Below are 15,756 nucleotides of genomic sequence, written 5' to 3'. Positions count from 1 at the left end.
ATATGTTTGTTGTGGCCTTTCTTATAACACGTACAGCACTTCGGTCAACTTGGATTGCTTTAAAACGTAATATCATATTTTTGTTCTACCAAATGTAATAGGTGGCCGAGAAAAATCTTGCCTGCACGACCAGGATTTAAACCAGACTGTTTAAAACGCTGTTTATAAAAGCCTGTGATTCAAACCCTGGCAGTAGGCCTTGTCAAAGTATCCTCAAGCAAGGTATTCAGTCCCACCCTTTGCTCCAGCTGCATCTGAGCCTGACCTCCCAGAAGTGGAGCAGCAAACACATATTTTCCACATGTACACAATCACCAGCATCACCAGAATTAAAAATGATGGTAGCCGATGACTCCACACTAGGACCTTTGTTAAATGTTCCCTCTTCTTTTCCCTCATTTCCTAAACACTGTTCTACAAAAATGCCCCCAACACATTCAGAATAATCAACCAATTATATATGCAGTGCAAAGAAAAACTTTATTGAAACAATTAATGTAAAACAGCTCTTAAACGGTACATTACCTAACTGCTTCATATTCTCCTTATGGCAATTTTTTTTTTACAACATAATCAAAACTCTTTCATAGAAAAAATATGTTTAACAGCTTAATCTACAATTACATAGCAAAAATATCAGTGGAAATGTTAAGGCACTTAATCACCATAGAAGGCCACAAATAGAAATGTTTCACTCATTTGGTTCTTTAGTTAGCAGGACATACAAACACACAAAACACAGAAATGTACTTTTGATAAGGCAGCGACGACTGAAATGAAGATGGAGGTAAGACAGTCCAAAAAGCCTGCTTCAGCCTATTGCTCTCAGACAGACAAAACTAAATTTGGTCCCACAAGTTCAAGAAGTGCTCCTTGAGTTACACATATGAATGAGCAGGGCTTTGAAATGCATAAATTATAAACATTTAACTGCTGACACGAACAGACAAAACCATAAACCAAAAACCAGACCTCTGGCTGTGGGAACAGAAAACACAAGAAACGGAAACACTGGTTAACCAGAAGATGGCAGCATAGATTATTTAAAACGTCTACACTGCAGTTTTAGTGGATCCTAACTCAGAAAAACACCAAACTGAAGAGTTTGTTTCTGGAAGCTGAAAATCTATACCCTTCTTTTGAGGGTATTTCTTTTGACTTTGGTTTGTTTGACAATGCTTGAACAGACGAAGAATGTGGGCATGAGGTTTCCCCTAAGGGTACAGATGAGGCAGATTAGGACTAAAACTATTAAATATGATCATAAACCTTTTATCTACACCGTCTGTACAGCAATGAAAACAAGGCAACACAGAAGCATGACAGATAGATGAGAAACAACATCCAAAATCCAAGATATTAAGATGTTCTGAGACGTGTTTGTATACTTCTTGTTCCTAAGGACATGTGGTTTAGAAATGTGTACTTAAGAGTTTGTTTAATGCAAAAAGGAAGAAAACTGATGAGGTTATCATAACAAAAAGATACAAAAATAGTCCTCCATAATTTCACTTTGCAACCAAAAATAAATAAAACCAGCATCGGAGAAGCATTTCTTTGTCAGCCTGCTTACGTTGACATAAACCGGCGTTTAGCTGGCAATAAACTGTTTTTCACAGAGCTTTATAAGAAAGATAAATCCACCATCCAAATTTTCCTTCACCAGGATGGAAGATTATGTTCATCTTTGAGTCAGAGTGGGACACTGGTGTTCCTCCGCTGGTGTTTAACTGACCAGAAATGCACTGTCCACCTTTGTGCATACAATAGCTTGTTTGAGAGGTCATAGTTGTTAACATGTGTCACTTGTTCCAATAATTTCTCAATTACAAAAAAAAAGGCACAAAAGTGACAGTTTCTCAGAAAAAAAAAAAAAATCACATTGAAGCTGACAGTAATAAGTCATTTCCCCCAAAAAACAGTTTTAGAATTAGTGGCTCTGCTGCAACTGTCCTTCCTTAAAGGTTTTGGTCTCACGTAGAACCTGAATTCATTTCTGTTTCAGCATGAACATCTGGATCTCAGCACTCTCCACCTGAGACAGCTTCGCTTAGCATCATATAAGCCGAGGTCCAGTGTGACTGCGTTTACTTTGAGTAGCGCGGGTGGAGAAGCATTGTCTTGGTTTGAGGAAAGATGTGTTTATTTTTTCTTAACCACGCAGAGCAAAATGCTAGGTCTCCTCGTCCCACAGGCAGAGCTGTTTTTGGGGAACGTAGTAGGTGAAATGATAGCCCTTGCTGCAGCTCTTTATGCCACACTTGTAGGTGGAGCCTTTGCCGGTGGTGTCCCGGCTCCGGCAGTACTTTAACAGACATGGGTACCACTCCAGACGCAGGCTGTATGTGCAGAGACAAGGCTGCCACAAGTCTTTAGTAGAATGACAGGCCTGAAAGCTGGGTATCTCTGTCGTTTGGGGCAGGACCTCAAACATGGAGCCATCCACCCCTGTAGCACAAAGAGAAGAGGAGCATTACTATCAGTGGTTGTGGCATTTAAAACAAAAGTCGCTGTCAGACAGTTGTGTGAATCACTCACACTCTGATTTCACCCAATTAAATACTGTATTGAGCTGAAGAGGGCAAACAAAGTGGTTAAAAAAAGAGAGGAGATGGTGCAGTAAAAGGGCAGCTTTGTTATGCTAAGGAGATGCTACTATGATTCCCTCTGCAGATAACGGTGCAGAGTGCTTGGTGAACCATGACCATCAACATTGTTTCCTTTATAACAAAGCTGTCAGTGGACAATAGTGCTGTCATATGGATTCTCCTCAGCCCGGATAATTTGGACTTGATGCTATTAAGAATGTGGATTCTGCCGCAAAAGGCCCTTTAAAAACAAATGGTAAAATAAGTCTATCTCCAAAATACACACAATGTACAGCAACTTCTCACAGGCACTGCAGTGTCTCTGTTTCAAAAAACATTTTCAAGGGAAAAGTGGAAAATTCATATGGAATGTAAAGAGTCAAATACGAGGGAAAACACTGATAGCAAGAACAGCCACAGAGTCTTATCAGCAAAAAAAACCCCCAGAAGATAATACTTGGAGTCGTATCACTCAAATGAAGAGGAAAGAAGTGTCTAAAAGATAGAAACAGGGGAGATAGACAGTGCCGGGGTGATAAAGAGTGTTGGTTCAGTGACACAGAGTACAGAGAGAATCTGGAGAGGCTGGAGAGAAAAGACATGAGAGAAGGCAAACATTGTGCTTCAAACCACCAACAGAGCTTACGCAAGTTTGATTGATAAACAGAGATCAGATGAACACTGACCTTTGTCCAGCCAGTGTTTGACATCTGCCTCCCTGGTGTAAATGGCCTCCCGAGCCTCACTGCACATGTTGTGGATGTGGGAGCTGAGCTGCCAGGCTCGACTCAGGTTGACCGCCGCGCTCATGGTCAGCTGCTCCAGTCCTCTCCGGTCCTCTGCCAAGCGAATGGCCTGAGGGTTTTTCTGAGAAGACAAACATGAACGTTGAAGTTCAGACTCCCTGAGCAACACAAATATTTAATTCCTCTGAACTTCACAAACCAGCATCTGCTCTGTCATACCTGTCTGAGGCGGGCCATGGACTCGCTGGGGATGATCTCATTGCGGTTGAGGCGGGAGATGAAGCACAGGGCCTGGTACTGGTTCTGCCCTCTTTCCAGCTCGCCCAGGATCAGCGCTCGGAATATCTTCACATCCTGCGAAATGGAACGGATGAGAGATGACTGGCCGAACAGATAAACAGATGATTCCCGGCAGACATTGAAGTGGTGCACGATGCGACACTATAATAACTTATTGTTTATATGTGCCGGCTCATACAGATTAGTGGAAATATTCTTTCCACCTCGGCACTCAATGTAGCACTTTTCCTGACACTCTAAGTAATTCAATACGTGAACTTCAAAGATGTTCAAACAACTGTCTGCTAAAAGTAAAGAGGGGTTTATATTGACTACACCCATAAAGCCTCATCTGACAGTCTGTTGATACTTTTTATTGTCTGTAGGCCTGTGCGATGTTGCTCCAGTTGCGCTCCGGTTATGTGAGCTGTCAAATTAAAGCCTTCAGCCTGTTTCCTGACAAACTTATCAGAATTTCTCACATTTTACCATGCTGTTTTATGTGGAACTGCATCAGTAGGAAAATGCCAATAATGGGAATTCACAAAAAAAAAAAAATGTGTTGCTGTTGGCAAGTGTGTGAGAGATCTGGCACCAAACCCAAGGCCATAAAGAGTGCTGTGAGGGGGAATGCAAAGCATGATGGGAAGCTCCAACAGTGGGGCGAGCAGAGAAGCAGACCTGTCTTCCTATTCATCAGACACCCACCACCACCCCCCTCCTTGGCTTCGGCTTCAACACAGACACACACACAGTCCCAAACACCCCTCCTCCGCTTTTCACACACCCGTCTGAAGCAAACAGGCTGGAAGAGGAGTAGCAGTTTGAAGGCTTTCGCTCCCTGTGCAGGAGGAACTCTGGGATAGATAAACAGCCTAGAGATAACCCCATTGAGTTCTCCTTAAGCTCTTTGGGCCCACTTCCTGTATGAAAAAAAAAAAAAAGAGTACACACTGGCAAGAAAGCAATACACCCTGCCTCACAAGTGTTTACGCTCCGTAGTTCTTTATAGACTGCTTTGCATGATCACTTGTTCTTTATTCTAAGCACCACTTTTGTGTGCGGAAAGTGTTTCTGGCAGGCGCACAATACAAGCATGGGTATTACACAAGACAATCATGCAATACTATTTGACCTTTGGAAAGAAAATTACTGAGCAAATATTGATTACATCGCTGTGAACCGCCTCAGGATTTAAGACAACATGGACTCAAAGGACCGTAGAAATACAGGCAGTGGAAATGAGATGCCTCAGCTGTTCCCATGCTGTGATACTGATAAGTGGAAATGATTGAACAGAAGACTTAAGAAAGGACAGATGTATAACAGCGAACGCAGTGAGATACATGGAAGAGGGAAAAGAGACGAGCAGGAGTAGCCCTCAAGTGTAGGGAGACGCAGAGGCCGTGACTTCGAGACCTCCCATATTGCAGACACATGGCGCTACGCTGTGTAGGCAGAGAGAGGGAGAAAGAGGAGGGAAGGCATTCGTGTCAGCCACATGGATTTGCCCCAGGGCTTTCTGGGTAATTACAGACAAGCAGGGTAGCTCCACCAACTCTTGCCTCTTTGGAACTGACTCAATGGCGAAGTGTAGACACTGAGGTCCCCTCCTCCTCTTGTGTCATTATGCATCCTGATTAATGATTGTCTACTGCTACTGCCCTGCAGTTGGATTTAGACCAGAAGAGCAACAGTTCTTAAAGTGGCAACAACTCTGACTGATGCAACACTGTGTCAAAATTAAAACAAATATACACAACTGACAATCTTACGGGAATGGTTGTACATTTTGAGAGGAAAAAACAAAAACGCTTCTTTTCTTGCAGAGTTAGATGTCTGTAACCACATGTAAAGATTCAGCCAGCAGAGAATTAACGTAACTTAGCATTAAGACTGGAAAACGAGGAGAACCAGCTGATGCAGTCAGAAAGTAGCCTCTACAGATCACCTCTTGACATGTTGCATCTTGTTTGTTTTGTCCATGCAGAGTTAGAGTGTAAAGATGACAATTTGTGGTTTTATGGGAAGGATGTGCTGTACTTTTTCCTTGGCCACATGTACTAACCATCATGAGTCCTGTCCAGTTACTGATCTCGGCCAAGAAATCATCCAGCATATAACTATATTTTTCCTATTTGAATTGAAGTGTTTGTATTTGACGTGTTATTTTTTGACAGAGCTGGTTGTTTCCCCTGTTTCTTGTCTTCACTTGCTGTTACTGGTATAATATTTATTGTAAAGGCCTAAAAGTGTGATTTATCTTCCCAGCTAAGTCTCTGAATTAAAGGTCCTGGTGTTGTACAATGTTGGTGCAAAGCAAAGCTGATGTAGTTGTTTGCTGCCACTTTGAGGCAGTGTTGAAATGATGGCATAATATGAACAAGTGTAGACTACTCTTGTTTGCGTCTGTGCTGTTGCTGATCCTTTTTTTTTTTTTTTACTCACCCTGCTGTGGAAAACACAGAAGTCATAGGGGTGAGTGGTAAAGTGAAACAGATTGATAAAAACAATGGACTGATGTCAGAGAGCATTACTGGTCGGCCTGTTGCATCAACAATCACCAGCAAATGCATGCATTGGTCAACATACAGAAACGACCTCTTGACCTTTCTGGTCCAAGCCAACCTTTCACCCAATCAGTATTCGACCTACAAATAGCGTCAGTGCCAAGGGGTGACACGCTGTTGGCTAAATGAAGGAATGAGTGGATGCACGTCTCCACAGTCTCTGCGTTGGTTGATGGCCCTTAATCTTTCACTCTGTGTACGTGGAAAGTTGGTCAAACAGAATAATTATTTTCAATTTAGATCTAATTGATTAGTTGTGGGATCTATGAAATGTCCAAAGCCCAAATATCCTGTTTTGTCGACAAACCAAAAATACTAAGATTACTGTCATAGAGGAAAGAAAACAACAAATGTAATTTTAAAAAGCAGATTTTTTTCTCAAAAAATACTCAATCCAGTTATTGGATTATCGTACCATACCATCCACAATAACTCTCAAACTGTTCATTTAATTATAGCAGTGAATAAAATATGTGTCTGTCAACAGCCTGTAGGTCTCCAGCCAACTAAAATGAAGTTTTATTGTGACCTTTAATTGCCAACAACAAACCAGTGTTGAAATCGTAGCAGTTTAGGTGCTGCTGAAATAATAGACAACATAGCCTCTAAAAGCAAATAGAATAATAACAATGACATCATCTCCATCCAGACAGAAGCTGTTGGATTCAGCTGTTTGTTTGAACAAGACTAGACTCACTTCTGCCTGCCTGAAAACCAGCACTGGCACAGCGCTGTGTGTGTATCCTGACTCATTTGTGCAGGCACACTCAAAAGTATGATATAAAAAAAAAAAACACTGCAAAGGAAGTGATGCTCAGTGATGTGATTAAAGGAGGTTTTACACCTGTTGTTATGATGACAGGCGATATCTGAACACCAGGAGAGAGTGGAGCGACTGATCAAAAAGCAGCTCGCTCTTTTAAATCTTCCAAGTGGAGCTTTTTTTTTTAAAGTCAGGAAATTATGCAAAGTGCTGATGGAAAAAGATACAGGTACAGTATCACTGACAGAAGATCACACAAATATGATCAAGGTAGGAGTCATGCTTGGATGGGAGCAGTAGGGGGTAGCTGTTCCCTGCTGTGGCAAAAAAAAAAGAAAGAAAAGAAAACCTGCTTCATCTAGTTTTAATGTTTGAACTGTAAGCACTTTTTGGGCGTTTTCTGCTTCTATCACATTATTACTCGCAGTGGGAATAGATACAGATTAAGTGAGTTTCTGATCAAACGCCTCGAATTAACAAATAAAAAATAAGCTTAATTCTGGTGAAACATATGAACAAGGTAAGCAGTAGGTCAACTTTAGGACAACGTGGTCTGATAGGCCTGCTGGAGCTTGAAAATGAAGAGTAAGGCCACTTAAACTCACAACTACTCCTTAAAGAGGTGACGCCTGCATCAGGAAAATGAGTCAGCCCCTAAAGTGCATTTCCATAGACCTACAAAAATTAAAGGTCTGCAGACCAACATTAGAGAAAATAACCAGGTATGGACATTAGGAATTAAAAGAGCAACATCTCCCGGCCTTGAAAAAGACATAATCAAAGGACAGTGCAGCCTTGAGTTTTTCCCAACCAGTTCCGTGTAAATGTCAGCACGGCTATAAATAATCCGCACAAGTACAGATTCCTTAACGTTGCTCTGTTACACCCAGGAGTTAGTCCATTTGCAGACAAACTACTGCTGGCCAGCAGCCAAACACAAGCCTGTATTCATGCAACCCGACTAGTGGGTCATACTAAGACCTGTTAAACAGCAGAGAGGGTGGGGGGCTCGTTTCATTGGTGGTTACCTTTGGTGGGCCAGATTATTTAAGAGGTGCACAAAAGCCCATTCAGACACTCAAAGGGTGCCATTTACAGTGAACATTCTCCTTCACTGTAACCAAGCGAGCCAAACACGGTCTCTTCACAGAGTGTGTACCTGGTTTACTGGCTGTGAAAACGAGGGCCGTGTGAAGCCCAATACTGAAAGAAAAAGCGGAATTATTTTTATGAGGGTTCTGCAGCTAAGAGCGGTTTAAATACGCTCGTGAAACAACCGCCGCGGGACATGTGCATCTCCCTCCGGGTGCCACGCTAACTGTACTGGCTCACGCTTGCATGCAAGGGTGGATATTCAAACGCGCACACAAATGCATGTGCACACAGACACACTCGCAAACACAAACACAGTGTGCCAGTAACCGTCCCCTGTGCAGTGGGTTCTTCCTGTTTTCAAATCCCCTCTAAGACCCTGTCTGTTGATAAGGCTGATGGCTGGCCGGGGGAGAACTGCTGGTCAGCCACACTCTGATGAGTCATTTGGGATCAGTGCGGGTCTGTGTTGGTATTTGGCTTTGTCTGAAATTATTTTTTTTATTAAGTTGTAGCTGGAACCAAAAGAGCTTCTGAGGTCGCATAGTAACGCAAACTGACAATATAAACTCACATGAAATCAGCATTGTGCAGCCTCCCAGACAATCCATTTGTCTTCCACTTGCAGAAAGACGAGCGATGAAAACTTTATATTTACTTTTTAAGACCCCAAGCCTCCCTAAATGGATCCGACAGGCCTTTAAAAACAACATGTGGATTTGCCGTGTTTGGCGACAGGGAGGGTGTTTGCCTTGGTGTGTGACGGGAGCCAGTCAAAAAGCACAGGTGTAGGGCAGGGATTAAAGATCATCTTGGGAGACAGAGGGAGAGACACGAACAGACAAAAGGAGCGGGAGAAAAGCCGCTGAGCTGAGAAATGCTTGAGTTGAGGCTAATTACAGACGCTCCAAAGGCAGGAATGCAGGAGTCACATTTTGGGGCTGGTAACACCTGGCTGGTCCGAAGAGCCAACCAATTAGTAAACACAGGCAGTGAATGGACAATCAAAACACTGGAGGCCATTGAAAGAAAGGTGTTCCCCCTGGCTATTCTCCTGACAACAATAGACGGTGGTCTTACTCAGAAATACAGCTACAGAACTTCACCAACAGCCTCCAAGTTATAATTTAAAGACTCCAGACCTGTGCAAACTGTATGTAGGCAGTCCACCATGAGGGAACTATTCAGTCATTTATTCACAAAGAATCTGGATACAATTAACCAGACACCCAAACTGTTTATGGAGACTTTGCATTCAGGAAATGAGAGGGAAGCAAACAGCGAGTGCTAACAGGAAAGGAAATGAAGCAGATAGATAAGGCATAAACAATGGACATGGCTATAGGCTCATTCAGCCACTAACTGTTGTCCCACATCTTTCATATCCTGTTGCAGGAGACACAAAAGCACCTATTTAATGGTGAGACATTAAAAAAATAATGCTATTCAAACTATACACAGCCATTGTGTGTATTGTGAAGGCAGGCATTTAAACAACATTGTATTTTTCAAGCATTTTATGCACATATTCTTAGAGTCATGTTGAAAAAAAGGGTGAATATGACTCATGTTTTTGACCTGTCACCTCGGTAAATTCCGTTGCTTTCATTTCTAAACTCCCCCTGCTCTTTTTCAAGCCTTCCACAATACAAACCCTGTTCTATGACCGCAAAGGTGACCCAAGATCAGTTTATTTGACAAGCGAAGGGGTGATGTAATGCCTCCCCAGGTGTCGACCCTTATATCTCTAGCACCGGAGCGCTGACTGAACTGTCACTGAAGTAAAACACTATAAATTATTCTGAAACAAACCAGGCTGCAATACCCGAAAGGACAAAAAGGACACTTCAGGACACTGTGTGAAAAACAGAACAGAAGCTTTGGCATGGTAAACCCTTTGTTAGCTTTTTTTTTGTTGCCAACTGCAATCTTAAAACCTCAGAGGAGGTTAGAAAAGATTATAAGTATGTACACTGCAAAGCCACAAGTGCCGTCTCCCTGTCCATCAAAGGCTGCCATCACAGCATCGTCCACTGTCCCTGATCACTGGGACAAATCTAAAAAAGGCAGGTGATAGCCATCGCTTGTCCCTCTGCTCTCTCTCCCCGGATGAATGTGAGCGACTGTGGGAATGGGAAGCTTTTTCTTTATCAGCAGCATTATGGATGAACATCTGGCCTGCTGGTGGGAGGGGGATGAAGGATAAAGACACCAACAGGGGCAAAGGGGCCACGAGAGGCCAAAGGGGGCCCATGTGGGGGCCTTGAAGGGCCACAACAAGGCCACAGATTCAGAGTCAGCAGGGAACAAAGGGTGGCCAGGAGAAAGACTGAAGTGTATGAATTCATCTTTGAAGAGGTCCGCTGGCTGTACACACTGCAATCGGAGATGCACGGACAATCAATTAAAACATAATTAACAACTAAACCTTTACATCCACTAAAGAGTAAAGTTACACAACTCAAATGGCATGACAAGAAGTTAAACAGGGATCCTAGACATGTATGAGCGGTGCACTTCCTCTGAATCTCACATCTTGTTTCACTAAGTAACTTATCTGAGGAGTTTATCTCTCCCACACAGAAAAGGAGATCTGGCATGAAAATGGAAATCGAGTAGGAGTGGAGGTCATCTACATTAGCGCTAATCGTAAACAAAATCTTAAATATCTGAGGATTTTGATGTCGTGTTTACATATTCACTCACTCTGGAGAATATTTATCGCACAGATGACTGATAGTGACTCATCGGTGACTCAACACTACCTTTAGCATCAGCAGATTGGGAAAGCTGTGACCCTTAACGACGTTTGGGGAAAAAAAAAAAAAAAAAAAAACCATAACAAAAGAGCGTTTCCCAGAACAGGTGACACTTACCTGTGAAAAGGATTGACAAGTTTGTGCAAGTGACAAAGCGGGATGGTGTTTCAAGGTTGAGTAAGAGGCAAGGTGTGGGAGCCAGGAATATAATGCGGTGACTGCACCGACTTGCAACTGATGTACAGTACCTGCAATCAGGGAAAAACAACTCGCTCTTGGCAAACGTCGGCATTTCCCACAAAAAAAGACAAAAGACGGATTGCCAGCGGGCCTCTCACACGGGAGTTTGCCTAATACTGTATAAAGGCCACAGTCTGAATCTAAATGAGTCACTTTAATGGGTGATATAATATGTGAAGGCTCAGGGCATCTGACAAAGTGGGTCATACTGCGTTTCCCAATGGGAGGGCAAACCGAAAGGCAAACCAACCTGCCTTCCCGCCCACAACTTTCATTCTGTGTTTGCAATAGCGCATTAGGGTGTGTGTGCAGGATCTCCAGTTCATTTCAACAGCATGCTTATTGCTGGGCGTGTCCATAAAACCTCTGTGCTATGAAGACAATCAGAATGTATGCTGCAGTGAACTGACATGAGCCCGTGGCTGAAACACAATCCTGTGACGTTAAATGAGAATTAATAAAATGGCTGCTCGTTCACGCTGCAGCGCCATTGTTTACCAAATCCAGACCCATTTAGCATGAGGGTGTGATATAGTGTCGAGTGGCTTCCCAGCATTTGTCGGTGCCTTGGCCGATTAGCACAACAAGGGGATCGCTTGTGTTGCGTCTGCGCTGATGTGGATTCATTTTAAAACTTTTCAGCAAGGAGAAAGAAACACAGAGCCTTAAAAATATGGTTGAAAATCATAATATAAGGATTTTTTTTGGGAAAGTCTGAGGTGTGACTGTCATGTGATCCGCTATAAAGCAACAGCTAAAGCCGCTTTTTGCCTCCTCAAAGGACAATCACCTTACTGCCATTTTGGCTGTTTGTTGAGAACGCCAGACTGTTAAAGCCTTCCACCCACACTAATGAAAACACTAGTGTGGGAGGAAAGCTTTTCAATATTAAAGCGGTCCTCTCATATTATTCTGCATTGGTGTGGAAAAAGGACTATCAATATCTTTTCCTTCAAATAAATCACGACATATTTATCTGTCCACTGTGTTGTTGTACATGGCCAACATGTTTGTAACTGTAATATAGAGGGATACGCACCACTGCATCCTACAAAATAAACCTTCTTCGAGTATTAACTCAGCCGAGAGGCCTGTGAAGTCACTTGCATTCCTGCATTGATCAAACCCACTAGTTGGACGTGAAATCAAGCCACACAGAATACAGACTGATTAGCTTCTCTGTCTCTACATCTGGAAAGACCCAAAACAGCCCTCCGAATATGCGAGACATTTCCGTTAGATTTATCTCCAAGACATGGTTTATGTTCAGCTCAAGGTCTTAGACTGTGTTAGACCATAAATTGTTGCTGCGGTTAGTGAAGGAAAAAAAAAAAAAGAAAAAGAAAAAGAAAAAATCTGCGCTGAATTTGGCAGCTAACAAATGACTGTAGAGAAATTCTTAGTTCAAAGCTGCGTCTGTGTTCAAATTTGTCTCGTGTTGCAAAACTGCACATTGACATTGAGCATGTCATCAGGATATCAGAGAGCTGCAGACAGATTGCTGCAATTTCACCTAATTTAGAGTAGAATCTGCTGTAAATACTTCATCGAGACAGCGGATGAGAATGGAGAGGTGAAATTACCGACATAGAATCCCTTTGCTATGCTGTGAAAAGTTTAGAGCGAGCTAATCGACTCCCTCTCAGGATCCACAAAAATCATGATCTTAACAGAGAACATTGTCTACGTGGTGAGATTTACTCTGTCACACAGGTGTCATGGGCAAGCTAAACCACATCATCTTTTCCATATGTCTACATGCCTTCAGAGCAAACGTAACCCTCCTGAAATCACTGTGCGGCTGATCCTCTCAGTGATTCATTGCTTGGATAAGGTTGACTAAACTTCCCTCTCATATCCAGCCGTCCGCTCCACCAGTGTCTAATGGCTATAACATTTACAATCACATTTTTGCCACGTACTCACAAAGAAGCAAAGGGCACAAAAGCTGCCGTCTGATGATTATTCACAGAGTTCTTTTTTTGAAATATCCTGCTCACTAGTAATGAGTAACTGGGAATTATTCCTCCAAAAAGTGCATTAACCTGTGCCGTGCTCATCCACCTTTAACTGTGTGGTATTGCTACAACTGTGTTTAATGCTGCTGTTAAAACACTCTTCTTCCCACATGCGTTTGTCTGAATTGTATATTCATGGCAGCGTGAAGTGACAGCTCATCCAACTTTCCATAAATCTTGGAGATACAGCTCGAGAGTTGAATGAAAACCACATGCAGGAGGGAAAAGGAGACAGAGAGGGGACGGAGGGAGAAAGAAAGAGACACAGAGAGTAAAGAGGTGGGGGGGGAGGTGGGACTGAGGCAAGAAAGGCTGACCTACAACTGGAACAGATAAATCAGGCAGCGGAAAAGTAAAGTGATCTAAGAGGTTCTGTTGGCTTTATTCAAACAAACAAAACCATATGTGCAGATGTATGTGTGGGTGCGCGCACGTGTGCATGGGGATGCGGCGACTCGGGGCGCCTGCATGAACCAAGACCGGCCTTCTCTCTGCCTGCAGATCAGTGTACGTCTCTTTTCTGTCGGTGTGTCACCAATGATTGGGGGCGACGGCCTCTTCTCTTTCAACTCTAAATTAGCTGTTTTGGTTAGTGAACCAGACGTGCAGATCAAAAAGGTCAGACATGCCCACTTAATCCTGGTAAATCTCCCCCTTCACATCTCGCCAGCCTGTCAGCTTCTGTGTGACAGCAACCATCACAGACACATGCCTTTGCTCTGTGCGCCTCTGAGAGTCGTCCCCCCCCCTTATGCAAAGCAGTTGTAATTTTCCTTCCAGCACTGAAATTTTATGTGTCTCCGAGGAGTCATTGTCACAAGTGGAACAGTGTCATCTTTCTAAAAAAAAATCATTTCTGCAGTGGTGGTTAAGACTAGGACACATGATCTTCCCTTCTACTTTTAGAAGAATGCTAAATATGGCAGCTTATGATCAGCTCTGGACTGAACCCGCACGAGCTGCGGGGGCTTTAAGGCCGCCAGGGTCCATGGGCATCCACATCTGAGAAGCAGCAGCTGTCTTGACCTTTGTGAGACTTGCGATGGAAAAAGATGAATGAAACTTTCTATTTGAGCTTATGTGTGAGTTACAGTAGCTGCTCCAGAGGGGGTTTGGGATTCAGGGGTGATTTTCTTTGAGCTTCAGGAGAAGTGACCCTGCATACTTGTTCTGGGGGCAGGAACCAAGAGGGCCTTGGAGCTAATTGATTTCAGCTTTTAAGGGCTATCAGGAGTTTGATCTCATGGGAAAAGGTGGGAAAAGGCATCAAGGAGAAGCAGATATTTACTCTTATTCACCACATGTTGTCCTTGAGTGAAATTCCAATATGGTCTAAATCAAACCAGGGTTTCCCAAAGTGAAGATCGGGGCCCATCTTGGAGTAGTTTCCAGGTCAAGGAACAGTTTGATTAAGCATGTCTGCATTTACCTCCTTGAGTGCAGCTTAAATACACTATTCAGACTTCAGTTCTTATTTTGGAGACCACAGATGGGCCACAGACTTTATGTTAGGAACCCAGAAGTTCTGGTTCAGGGTAAAATTAAGAGATATCCTACCATTTCAATACCCAAAATGTCACTCAGGTGTCAGAATGCCCAAAGCAAAACGTCCCCTTCCTTCCTGCACAACAGCGTGTAGTTAAAGTGTTGTTTTTCCAGGACCACCACTCACCTGTTTGAAGTCCGCCACAAAAGTGACGAGCGTCCCATCTCCCTGCTTGAACTCGAGCGATATCGAGTCTCTCTCGCTGTCCGCCTCCAAAACCTCCTCGGTCACCAGTCCGTCGGAGAGCCGGACCCGGACCCGCAGCTCCGAACCGAGTCCCGCGGCGACCACCAGCACCAGGGCGCACAGACGGGTCAGTATCCGAACCGAAGCCGCAGAGACGCAACTGGCAAACATCCCCAAAGACGCAAAACTGAACCCGAAAGAGGAAAAAAATCGAGGCGAAATCCGAAGATCTGCGCTCATATCCCCCTTAACTGTGCTCTTGGATCGTGCGTAAAGTCTTTTCCTTCATATTCAAAGTGGGGTTATAGCTTAAAGCCCGGGTCACTGTTCCATATGGTTCCTCTGTGTGCCAATACTTTCCCCCAGATTTACAAACACCAGTCATGAAAATCAGACGACAATCACCCCCCCTCCTTTTTTTAGAAATCCCTGCTTTTCACTTCTGGGAGCCCACTTCACTTCCCATTGAAAGTCTCTCGCTCCGGTGTTGTTGATAAGATCATGCGCAATTCAGTTTCCCTCCGCACCGCAGCCCGATGATCGCACGTTGCTTCTCATTCTGCTTTGTGTTGATATTCCCGTCTTCTTCTCCTTTTTTCCCCCCTTCTCTCTCTCTCTCACTCACTCACGCACTCTCTCTCTCCTTCTGAAATCCGTGCAGTCCCGTCACTTCCTATCCGTCGGTATCCCACCGCTCGCTTGGCCTCCAAACTTTCTGCGGTGTGTGAGTGAGTGAGTGCAGTGATGGTAGTAAACTCTTAAAGCCACACCACCCTCGGAAAGAACTCTGCCCATCCCCCTAAAGGCCTCATGTGATCCTTCTGCACTCCGGCAAGTAGGCTAATAATACCCCCCAACAATTATAACAAAGGTGTTGTTAGGATTTGCAAATCATAGCTTTTGTGGATGTTGTTCTTGTCATGTAGGGATAAATAAAGCACATTGGCAAACTATATTTTACAGCTGCTG

The 15,756-nt window shown here is 43.5% G+C and overlaps 1 protein-coding gene across 1 annotated transcript; it reads right to left on the bottom strand.

The window, feature by feature from the left end:
• Positions 1-461: 461 nt before the first annotated feature.
• Positions 462-15,495, bottom strand: oafa (OAF homolog a (Drosophila)). The gene is made up of 4 exons (XM_008276310.1): positions 14,728-15,495; positions 3,554-3,688; positions 3,275-3,455; positions 462-2,448 (listed from the first exon to the last, which is right to left on the bottom strand). The coding sequence occupies exons 1-4, from the start codon at positions 15,025-15,027 to the stop codon at positions 2,174-2,176; spliced, it is 891 nt and encodes a 296-aa protein (XP_008274532.1). The 5' UTR covers positions 15,028-15,495; the 3' UTR covers positions 462-2,173.
• Between the last annotated feature and the right edge of the window lie 261 nt (positions 15,496-15,756).

This window comes from Stegastes partitus, unplaced genomic scaffold (assembly GCF_000690725.1).
Source record: "Stegastes partitus isolate 25-593 unplaced genomic scaffold, Stegastes_partitus-1.0.2 Scaffold69, whole genome shotgun sequence".
NCBI classification, from domain to species: Eukaryota; Metazoa; Chordata; class Actinopteri; family Pomacentridae; genus Stegastes; species Stegastes partitus.
This window is presented reverse-complemented; position numbering and strand designations above follow the sequence as displayed.

Bases quoted from the DNA above. Each gene is read 5' to 3' on its own strand.
- oafa (XM_008276310.1), bottom strand. From the start codon at position 15,027: ATGAGCGCAGATCTTCGGATTTCGCCTCGATTTTTTTCCTCTTTCGGG. The intron at 3,689-14,727 runs GTGAGTGGTGGT...TCCATTTCGCAG, and splicing joins TTGTGGCGGACTTCAAACAG to GATGTGAAGATATTCCGAGC. The intron at 2,449-3,274 runs GTCAGTGTTCAT...TTTGTGCTACAG, and splicing joins CAAACACTGGCTGGACAAAG to GGGTGGATGGCTCCATGTTT.